Source organism: Mustela nivalis (genome assembly GCF_964662115.1).
Source record: "Mustela nivalis genome assembly, chromosome: 1".
Classification (NCBI taxonomy): Eukaryota; Metazoa; Chordata; class Mammalia; order Carnivora; family Mustelidae; genus Mustela; species Mustela nivalis.
The window spans coordinates 21,921,944-21,934,305 of record NC_139020.1 but is presented as its reverse complement, the minus strand read 5'-3'; the positions used below and the strand labels follow the sequence as shown (position 1 = coordinate 21,934,305).

The 12,362-nt window shown below is 34.4% G+C and overlaps 1 protein-coding gene across 2 annotated transcripts in view; it reads left to right on the top strand.

Annotated features, from left to right (window-relative positions):
- Positions 1-12,362, top strand: part of NCAM2 (neural cell adhesion molecule 2) — a 513,251-nt gene that overhangs the window by 420,296 nt on the left and 80,593 nt on the right. For both annotated transcript variants that reach the window (XM_082742470.1, XM_082742469.1), the window contains exon 12: positions 6,432-6,605. In XM_082742470.1, the coding sequence (XP_082598596.1) occupies positions 6,432-6,605 (174 nt within the window). The remainder of the gene's footprint in view (positions 1-6,431; positions 6,606-12,362) is intronic.

Here is a 12,362-nt window from a genome sequence, read left to right as displayed (position 1 = left end):
TACCAGCAAGTAAGTGTGCAAAATGGAAGATTTTGCCTTCTGTTTCTTCTGATAAAGGGGAGTAGCTTAGATGATAGAAATGGATGTGATGCATCAACAGAAAAATTCTAAGACATGTCTGTTACCTAGATTTAAAGCACCCTTCTGGCCCAATACTTACTTGAGTACTTTCACTTCAGGGAAGGTTGACAAATATCAAACTCTTCCAATTGATCTAAGGTTAGCCATACCCACATCCTCATCCTCAGAGCTGAGTCAGTGACTCTGAACCATACCTTTATCACCAGCTTCCCAGTGTCTGAGGAAACCAGATTCCCAGGAGTAAAGATGTTAGGGAAGAAATTATGAACAGCCTGTAGAAATAGCAGGACAGGGAAGCAAAACAAATAATAAAATTAAATTTAAAAAAATTTCATGGCCTGAGAAGAGAGTAGAACTGAAGAAAATGTATCATGTGAGAGAGATCTTTATAGTTCATGGTAATAAGATGCAAGGAAGACTGAAAATACAAAAGACTAAAAACACAAAAGGGAAGAGAAGAGCTCTCCGGTGATGCAGTGATCTAGAGAAGAAAGAAGTTAAAGAAATTACATTCAGAGATGTAGGGTTTGGCCTTCAAAAAAAGAGGAAGGCAACCTTCCATTTTAGGTTCATCCAGAAGTGATAGGGTACAATTTGAGCAAGCTTGCTTGATGACTTCTGTTTGTTGGTCTTCATATTGAGATTGATTTATATTTGAGAAGAATCATGGATGCAGTTGAGGAAGAGTGTACGAGCGAAAGCACATATGCAGAGCTAATCGTTGTTGTTGCTGTTGTCTTCAACAGACTATATTTCAGCTTAGCCTATAGCCAATTACTGCTCTGTAATTCCATGATTCATCTCACTTTAAAAATGTTTCTAAAACATTTACTCATCCAAGATTTCCTATGCATTCTCATTATATTCATGAGCTCCCTTCCGTTTCTTCCACATGTGTACCTTTGGACATAAACTTTGAGAATTTTGCTTTATAGAGTATATCTTTACTTCGGGATTTTTTTTTTAGAGGAATATGATATTTAATGTATTATTTTGAATCTGTTTTCAGACATCTCTATCTCTATCTAATTGTTGTGCTTTTTTTTTAATAAAGCTTTTTTTTTTTTTAAAGATTTTATTTATTTATTTGACAGAGAGAAATCACAAGTAGATGGAGAGGCAGGCAGAGAGAGAGGGGGAAGCAGGCTCCCTGCTGAACAGAGAGCCCGATGCGGGACTCGATCCCAGGACCCTGAGATCATGACCTGAGCTGAAGGCAGCGGCTTAACCCACTGAGCCACCCAGGCGCCCTCTAATAAAGCTCTTTGTACCATGTACTTTCACTTCACTTACTAGTTCCTCTTTTTTTTTTTTTTTTAAGATTTTATTTATTTATTTAAAAGAGAGAGAGAGAGAGAGAGCATATGTGAGCAAGGGAGGGAGCAGAGGGAGTGTACTCCTCGTTGAATGTGAAGGCCAGGACCCAGAGATCATCACCTGAATAAAACCAAAATTCAACAGATTCAGCCACCATGCACCCCATAATTCATCTTAATATTTTATTTTATCAGGATTAAATTCAGAGAAGCAACTTTTTTCATTTTTTTTTTAACCTTTCACAAGATAACATAATCACCAAGTCAGACTTTCTGAAAGTTTTCACTTTTATACTTTGATCAAGCTGTGGCTTTAGGCATATGTATACATATCAAAATCTTTGTCAACATTTTTTATACTCTGACATCCTTTTTAAAGAAAAGAAAAATGAAAATGGTATTTGTGAATTTCCAATGATTTATATCCGCCAATTTATCTTTACAACTGCAACTTTAGTATTGTCATTATTACCCCTTTTTTTAATGAGGAAACGAATAACTAATGCATTTAATTTAACTGCATACTGCAATTCCTACAACAGTCTGCTAAAGATTGTTTTCATCCTGCTCCTAGATCACGGCCCCAGTTCTTTGGTATCATACATCATCCACATCTCTAAGCTGAACCTCAATGTTATTGTATCTCTTACCTTCCATTTAATTAAAATATTACACTCAAGGTCAAATAAGTTACTTTATATTGTTGAATTTACTTTGTTCCTTGGCTTCAAAATATTCTAAGCAGGTGTTTGTGTTCTCTGAAGCCAAACTGATGGTGTCCAAAAGATGTTGGGCTATGCATAAATTCTTTTTTTTTTTTTTGCATAAATTCTTAAGACACGTATTTTTATTCCTAGAATATGTTGTTCTTTCTTAAGGTTCTGTGCAAGATGATGTATTGGATAAAAACAATTCTGTGTGTCTAACACTGAAAAGAAATAAAATAATTTGGAAAAAACCAATTCTGTAAGTCTGTAAATATGTCATAAATAAATAATACCTCAGTTTAAAAAACAAAATATTGATATTGTGGATATGCAATAATGCAACAGAAGGGATATGGTTATCAGGGAAGGATAGCAAAATGACAGTGACAATATTTGCTAAGTACATCTCAGGTCTGTTTTGTATACTTCATTACTTAATCCTTATAGCAAACTTAGCAGTGGGTATCATTATAATTTCCACTTTAGAAAGAAAAATACTGATGAAAAACAAAGGATTTGTCTAAGATTGCAGTTCAAAAAAGTAGCAAGGACAGACTTTGGTTGCATAGATTCTGATGGTATATAGCCAAGCTGTTCATCTAACTTTTTGCTGGTTCTAGCAGAGGTGAAAAGAAAGAATAAAGAAACACATGTTTGTACAATTATTTTATTCATTCTGCATTGGGTGGCATTCATTAATTATTGAGATGGAAGGTGCTAGGAAGTAGTTTAGAAAAATATACTAACAGTGATGGAAACTTTGTAAGTGGAATTAGATATCCACAAGGCCCATTGTAAAGCTAGGACCATGTTTGATAGTCTTTGACAACATGATTCTCTGTTTGCATAGACTCAGTGAGGTCAGATAATTCAGGATATTGAAAGCCAGACTGAAAAGCCCAAGCCTGATGTTATCAAGAGGAGGAAGCTCTGATTACCCTACCCAAGGAAGTGACGTGATTAGAGTGGTGCTTTAGAAAGATTGATTTTGCATTTACATGCCGTATGGATTGAAATTTGGTGGGGTGTCCAATAGGAAAGGAAGCCAAGAGCCACTAATGGCATTGCAGGTAGAAACAGATGAGATTTGGACTTAGAAGTGGAAACAGGAAGGAAGAGTAGAACACAAGAATTATGATGTGGGAATGATGAAAATAACTTTGTGACTTATGATGTATCGAAGAGATAGACTTGAGGATGAACATGATTATAAAACAATTGAGAGTGGAGAGATGAGTCAGAGATATTGGTTCTAGGCTTCTTAGACCCTTTCCACTTGAATAGGTTTTGTACCTTTGTATACTCTTTTTAATTACTGAAATGTTCAATTCATCATCTATTTCCTGGGGACTGAGTATAGTCCAGTCACTTTTCTTAATGATGCATATATGTATGCATGCATATGTGTGAGTGTGGAATACATTGGTAGTAAGTGGTTGGACATCTAAAATCAGGAGGTAAAAGAAATAAAACTATTTAGGGATATATGAGAGCTGCAAGTCATAAGCATGGTTTTCCTTTTAGTCAGTAGCAGAAAGAAGAGACCAGCAAAAAATAAATGCAAATGAAAAACCAGGGTAAGAGTCAGCCCATCGGAAAATAGACAATCTGGCTAGAAAAACATACCCTCTGGCTCGAGTTTTGGTAATGGTTCCTTTGTGCTAAGAAAAAAAGCTGATTATTTCTCTGTAGTCGTATCATGTCAAGGGCAGAGGTTAGCTATTGATGCTTACCTCTGTGATCAGAGTAAGAACCAAGAACCATGTCCAGTCTGAATGTGTGGTCAAAGGTGGAGTCCAGGATGTATCACATCTCTCCCTTCCCCCCTCAGTACTTAGCACCTTTCCTTTTCAAATGTATCCTTAAACTGAAGATTATAATTGCTATGATGTCCAGGTCAGTTTAGACCTGGCTCACAGTAGAGCATAAATAGGCATTAAGTGAAGAATCGGCAGTCCTGTTATAAGCAAACTTGAAGTTGGTGTATGTTTTGTTTTGTTTCTGCAAACTTTAGGTCAAACCTACAGATTAAAAGAACCTATAGTCATAACCTGGGGATTAAAGAAACATGAAACTATGGTAATGTTCATATATGGCATCTTTCATAGATTTTTTAGGTCATTTACAATTTTTATTTCCAGGTAAAATTTTAATATCAATATGATTTTGGGTTACATCAATATTCTTCACATTAATCTCCAAATCTTAAAGTTATTCCATAATGCACTTAAAGGGATATCCAAATAATTTACAGTTACTAATTAAAGCTGAAATGTACACTGTTGCATTTCTCTACAATATTCATATCTAAAAGGCCATAAAACTGCCTTCCTGGTTCTTTCCCAGTACCATTTATAAGGCATATTTTTATGTGATCTATAGTGCTCTCTTTCAAGTCTAGCAAATGAAGCACACTTGGCTTTTGACAGCCATTAAAGATTTTTATATGAATGTTTGATTGTGTCAGAACAGGAATTTACATTGACTGTGTTATTTTTCAATCAAGTTTTTTCTTTTCTTTTCTTTTTTTAATATTTTATTTATTTATTTGAGAGAGACAGAGATAGTGGCAGAGAGCATGAGTGGAGAGAAGGAGAAGCAGGCTCCCTGCTGAACAGGGAGTCCCATGCAGGACTCGATCCCAGAGCCCTGGGATCACCACCTGAGCTGAAAGCAGATGTTTCACTGGCTGAGCCACCCAGGTGTCCTTAAGGTTTTTGTTTGTTTGTTTGTTTTGTGTTTTTTGTTTTTTTTTTAAATAAAATTAATTTCAGAGATTGTGTGTGTATGTGTGTGTGTATATATGCATTTTAAAGATTTACTTATTTATTTTAGAGAGAGGGAACAAGAGGAGGGTAAAGGGAGAGAGAGTCTTAAGTAGCCTGCGCTGATTGCAGAGCCTGGCACAGAGCTCAATCTCAGGACCCTGAGATCACCACCTGACCTGAAACCATGGGCCATATGCTTAACAGACTGCACTACCCAGGCACCCCTTACTTATATATTTTTATAATATAAGTATATATTTTAAGTAAACCATATGTAAATTTCCAACTTTATGATTGTTTCAAATATAATACTGAAAAGAAAGAGAAGAGGGGCAGCTGGCCGACTCAGTCACTAGAGTGAGTACGTGACTCTTCATCGTGTGTCGTGAGTTCCAGACCAAGGCTGGATGTAGAGATTACTTTAAAACAAAAAGGGAGGGGAGGATAAAAAGAAACTGAGAGATAGAGAACACTTCAGTGTTTAATGTACCTCTAATTGTTTATGTTTCTGGAGTAGAAGTTTCATTAATTTCCTTTTTTCTCTCTTATTTTCTCCTCTTGCCTCTTTAGCATTTTTGATAATTATAAAGTTTTGTATACTGGAAAAAACAAACAGGATACATTATTGAGCTTGAAATAACGTAATGGATGAACACAAAAACACGCAAGACAGACTTTCTAGCTGTTTTTAAAATATAAGGGTTTCACATAAAGGTTTATTTTACTTAAATAATACATAAGCAAAACTAGAACAGGGAGTTTACAGTTTTATTTAGCTCATAAGGACACTTACTCTAAACTTGACACTTTCCCCAAAATTGTTAATATAATTTTAATGAACAAAAAAATAAATCTCACATCTTCACAAAAGATATTTGTACTGATGATTCAATAAAGTCTTTGTTTCTTCTTATTTTTTTTTAATAAAGATTTTATTTCTTTGTTTGATAGATAGAGATCACAAGTAGGCAGAGAGGCAGGCAGAGAGGAGGAAGCAGGTTTCTTGCTGAGCAGAGAGCCCAATATGGAGCTTGATCCTAGGATGGTGCTTGATCCTAGGGCCCTTTGATCATGACCTGAGCTGAAGGCAGAGGCTTTAACCCACTGAGCCACCCAGGCACCCCTCGTCTTATGTTGTTTTTTAATTGTACCTTCAGTCTCTGTCCCTTTCTCTTTCTTTCTCTTACACACACACGTACATACACACACACACACACACAGACATACACAGGGGAGCTTGTTTTCTTTGAATGCAAATAAAATCCCCATATTATATAGAAAAGGCAGAAGTAAAATTAATGCCTCCATCAATGGAATTTGATAACAAAGATTTTACTCTTCATTTTCTATAAAGATTGACTAATGTACACTTTCTTGCAATTTGAAAACATCATTCAGCAGTTTCATTCAGCAGTTTATGCAAGCTATCTAATTCAAATATATTAAGTGACATAGGGAGCAATTTTCCTTTATTCCTAATTGTCAGCATACCATTAAGCCTTAATAATGGCCGCCCATATTACCTGGCTTATATTTCCTTTGTTTTTGCTTTTCTGTAGATGTGCCATCCAGTCCCTATGGAGTGAAGATTATAGAGCTGTCACAGACCACAGCCAAGGTTTCTTTCAACAAGCCGGACTCCCATGGAGGTGTGCCTATTCATCACTATCAAGTGGATGTCAAAGAAGTGGCATCAGAAACCTGGAAAATAGTACGCTCCCATGGAGTTCAAAGTGAGTCAGTGATTTCAAAGTTTGTCGGTTAATTCAAGCTGACCTTCAGTGTTCTTGTGTGATGGGGTTTTCGTTTTTCTTCAATGTGGACTTTCTTTTTCTTTTAATAAAGTAGAGTTGGGAAGACATTTCCACTGCCCTTTTCTTCTTAGGAATAATTTTAATACAGAGTGGAAAAGTTTTCATCTTTAATAAGGATAGAAGAGTTTAACAAACTCACCAAAGTTCGATTTTTGGAGAGAAAATTTAGTATGTAGAATTTTGGTGGTGGAGAAACAACTACTGACATGTCAGATTTGATGGCTGGATATTCTGAAATGTGTTTTGTTTTGTTTTGTTTTTTAATTTATTTGTAAGATGTCTTCCATAAGTAGAAAAGTTGTAAAAGGTAGAAGTACAAAAATGTAAAATGTAAAAATCTTGTATATATATATATATATATATATATATATACACACATATCTATAAAAATTACCTGTCTACTAAAATTTATTTCAAAATTGTGTTTTGAAAACTCAAGTTTTCCTACAAGTTATGGTCTTTCAAGTAATGGAATAAGCTAATTTTAAGAAGTTAAGACAATTTACAGCACTTCTTTTCACATGCAGAATTTCATCATTGTGAAAATGTGATTTGTTTTCCCATTATAGGAAGAAGCTAAAGTAGGAAATGACAATTAATTACAAGAGGGAGTCTCTGTTTGTTGGAATATAGAACTACATTGCATAGTCCAAAAGGACAGTAAAGAAAATAGTGAGGAAACTATTGTTCTGTAGTGTCCCTCCTCTGCTGGTGCTGGCTCTGGCTTGATCCTAACATGCCTGGTGTAAGGGCTCTGTAAAAGGCCATGAGCTGTTCTATGAAGAAAAGCATGAGCCCTCCTGTGAAAAACTGTCCTAGTGGACAACAGAGACAGAACAGATAAAATCATTCTAGTTTCACCTGTCTCAACACCCCCTAGTTCCATTTTTACTGAGAGTAACTACAGGTTTTTGATAGAAGTGCCAGAAATATTCATTAATCTGTCATAGTCATTTACTACACGCTTCAGATAATACCCCCCAAGACATGTCAGCTCTTACCGTATTTTGTGTTTTGTGGGTTTTTTTGGTTTTCTTTTGGGGGGGGGTTGTTGTTGTTGTTTGTTTGTTTAATGATGACAGGATTTGGATACATACTGTTTTTTTGTGCAAATGCTATGTGGTTCAGGAGAGAAGACAGTACCCCAAAAGAATGAGCAAATGAGTTCTGAGACTTTAGTGAAGAAACCATTATCTTAGATTCAAGAACACTATTTTTTAAGAGAGTAAACAAGAGAAGTGAAAGATGAGAGACAGAAAGACAAATGAATTATTTCGGACACTACAGAACGTTCCAAGTGTGTGCTTTGCACAACCATGAACATAAGTAATGTTAAAACTGAATATAAGAGGGGTGCCTGGGTGGCTCAGTGGGTTAAAGCCTCTGCCTTCGGCTCAGGTCATGATTCCAGGGTTCTGGGATCGAGCCCCGCATCGGGCTCTCTGCTCCTCAGGGAGCCTGCTTCCTCCTCTTTCTCTGCCCGCCTCTCTGTCTACTTGTGATCTCTGTCTGTCAAATAAATAAAATCTTAAAAAAAAAAAAAAACACAAAACTGAATATTAGAGAAATTAAACTTGGCAGAATAATATTGCCACACCTCACCCCTCCACCCTGGTGAAGAAGTTTAAAAGATTCTCCCAAGACTTCTTACAAAGCTACAACACAATTATGAATTTATAATTGCCTTGATCTGATGGAGTTGTTCATGTTCCAAAACCTGTTTTGTTACTCCGGGTATCCATGCTTCAGAAGCAGATTTCTATGTTTATAAAACTTATATATAAGAAAGAACACAAATCAGTTTATAGTTCATAAATATTTATTTTATTTTAGTCACCGTGTTAAGAACTGAAAATAAATCAATAGACTTTGAGCACAAACTAAAGAATTTGGTATTATCAGTATCTTCTATTTTACAGAGTATAAAGCAGAGGACTAACTATATAAAGGAGAAAACTAAGACTATAAAGTTTAGCTTCTTATCTGAAAGGTAATGTGGGTAAATAATAGAGCTAAAATTCAAAACCTAACAGGAAATCTGATTCCAAAACCTTTCTGTTGACTGCTATGCACCTTTTTTCCCTCTATTCAGTTAAGAGTTGAGAAAGTGGAACAAAAATTACTGCCTTGTAAAGTATGAATATGACCCATTTTATAAATATATTTGTATATATGTGTGTGTGTGTGTCTATACACACACATGAGTGTGTGTTTAAAATTTGAAAGTGTGTTATACAATTTTAAATATATTTATATATAAATAATTTTTATAATATTAAAATATATATAATGTATAATGTGTGTATGTTTGTGTTTGTTGGCAATACATTTTAGATAGCTAGTGGAAGGAGTTATATAGGGAATTTAGGGAATAATTTGCCTGACCAAGTTAAATATGAATTAGAAAGTTGAAATATCACTATTATTTAAAAGTTTCTTTTTAGAGAAGAAGAAAGCAGGAAGGAAGGGACAGGAATGGGGAGAGAGAGAAAAAAGAAAGAAGGACAACCTGTCAGAATGGCTAAAGTTGGACATTTTAAAGATGTTTCTTCATTCCACCCCATATATGTATGGTTGACTAGACTACAGGGTCCAGAATATGTATGATAGACATTGTGTACATATGAGTTGTGATTATATGATGTAGTCATTGATGGTTTCAAAGGACTATAATTGAGAGAGAAATAATTACATAGTTCCTTCAATGGAAACATTGTGCTTCAATGCAATACAAAGATATAAGAACAATTTAGTAAAAAATTATTATAAAGGATCTAAAGAATGTGGGCCCAGTACACAGCTGTCTAATGCAGCTTGATTTAAGGGTGAAAGTTCAATGATTTGGAGCAGAGGGCAAGCTAACAATAGTGAAAATATTAAAAATTGTCTTCCACTTTATAATTATCTGTACATATTCTGGAAGGGAGATCCATAGCTTTCATTAATTTCTTTAAAGAAAAGTATCTTAAAAATGTTTTTTTAGTTTGACTTTATTCTCAAATTATAGTTTAGCTGAGTATATAATTCCAGCTTGATCATTACTTTCCTTTGGTGATCTAAAGAGAATATTTTACCCTCTTCTGTCTTCCCTTGTTATTTTAAAGTCTGCTGGAAGTTGTCCTTTCTTTGTAAATATTTTGACTTTTTTCTTAAGCTGGTTTTGTGATATCTACTTTAATTTGGTATCTCAAGGTTTAGTTACTTGTCCTAATGTAGAGCTCTTCATTTGTTCTGTTTGAGGTTCTTGGTAATCCTCAATCTAAAGATCCATCTCTTTCATCAATTCTGGAAAATGTTATCATTAACTTGGATATCTTGAATATGAATATTATTTCTTCCCTCATTCTCTCTATTCATTTATTCTGTTAATCCAAGTTACATGCTACATTTGTTATTTGAGATATTAGACTATCATATCTCTTTCCCTAGATTTTTTTGCTTCATTCCTTTACCATGTTATTTTTGTTCTACTAGTTCACTAATTGATAATTCACTTATATCTCCCATTAAAACTCTATCAAGATTTTAATGATCATAGTTGTAATGTATATAAGCTATATTTGTTCATTGTATGTTTCAGCAGTATCTCACTTATGGTGGTCTGTTTAGTAGTATATTTTATGATTTAATTGTGATCTCATAGTTTGATAATCTTATTTACTAGGATCATGCAAAGCCTGGGGTTTGGGGGCTTCTTCCACAAAAGATAAACTTTTGCTTCAGGTAGTTGCCCTGGAACTTTCCAAAAGTGGAAGCACCAGAGCACCTTAAATTAATTTCTTCATTTGAGATTTTCTGTGCTATGAGATCCGGTTTATAGTAACTAATTTTCAAGAAGTTTTTATCCAACCCCCTTTGCCGAATTGGGATTTGGCTCAAGGCCAAGCCAAACAAAATTTTTCTAACCCACGGTTTTACTTTCTTCTAAGGACTTTGGCATTCCTGGGTCCATGAAGGGATCCAAGTTTCACATCTCCCTCTTCTTTCCCCAGTGAGGACATTCAAACCCAATCTTCTATATTACAGATCTGTGCAAAAGCTCGCAGCTATTTGAGTATCAGCGAGGTTTTCAACAAGACTGCAATAACTGATAGAAAAGTAATTACATAATTGCTCCTCTAGCTTCAGGTCTCACCATTCACATCATTTTTTCATATTTCAGAGTTTGCCTTCCTTTCCTATGAGATTATATATGCATTTAAAAAGAATTTTGGAAACGGCATGTATAGTTGTTAGCGTATTTTAAAGACTTGATTTTTTGGTTGTGTAGGTAATCGTATTGAAATTCTGAAGGCATCTCTTAGTGCACATACATAGTTTTGAATGGTGAAGAAATGCTTTTTTTGTGCCTTTGTTTTATAGTTTGAACTGATAATTCATCTTAAAGTTTGAGTTTTGTAAGCATAGCTGTACTCATGGGCTTTGAGGCATTTGTTAGAAGACAGATTTAGGTTTATCTGTGAAAAGTTGTCGTGGTTGTGAATATTTCAGCTGTGACTTCTTACCCTCGACATGGTTTTATTTATTTATTTTAATTTACGTAAGTTCGTTGACATTCATTTATGTTTCTTGGCTCATAAAATCTATAATGCATTGTATACTATTCATATATCTACTTCTACCTAAAAGTAAATATCTGTTCTTGCTTGATTGTGGTAGCATAAACAAGAAAATTTTAGCAAAAAAAAAAATTTCTATTAGTAGTTTCTGATCCTAAATAACTCATTAATCAATTTCCTGTGAATTTCACCTGCTCACTCTACACCTGGCTCTAGGTTTAGTTTGCATTTGCAGTCTAGACCAGTTATTATCTTCTTCAAGGTTTAGCTGAAGTCTTACTGATCATCCCAATCACTGATGTGATCCAAAACTAAATTTGAAATGGGGAGAGTTGTGAACAAATCTGATATCAACAACTTGAACTATTCAAACTTCAAATGTGAGTCATTCTGACATTTAATTTTGAGTGAAAAATATGTATCACAGGTGTAGCAAGACTTTTTGATTGGGAGGGATATATGACATTTTCATTACCCTATCATTTAACACTTTGTAAGCATGTTCTATATACCTCATTGGGCACAAATGAAGAGAAGATAATAATCTTGCAAAACAGCTACTCGTTTTTTGGTATTCAAAATAAAAATGAAAAATTAGCATTTTAAAATATCAAGTTCTTTTTATCAGAGCATAGAACAATTCTCTCAGATAGCATAGTCTATGTCTTTTAATTTGTAAAATGTTTAGCCAGCTAGAATCACACATAGATGTCCTTTCAATCTCAACTAGATTATTACATGCTGTGATTTATTTGGGCCTAAGGTTATAGTAGAATTTCTCTTTGTTCTTGAAAATAAGGGAGATAATTTTTATTTGAAAATAGTGGCATTTTCTAAATGGGACATTCATTAGAAACTTATTCAAATTCTCACCATTTTTACTAATCAAAGGATGTAATAACTGACTACAATTTGGAAATAAGTTCACAATTGGACTTTCAGTTCTTTCATTGCATAATTTCACTAAACCTTCAATATGGCTTTGCAGGATGCAGTTGCAGTGTGTATATTTTAATCTGCAGATAGTAATTTTAACATTATAGCATTTAGTTTGCAAATGTTGTGATTAAAGTTATGTACGTGCTTCATTATTACATATAATGCCAAACATTTTTAC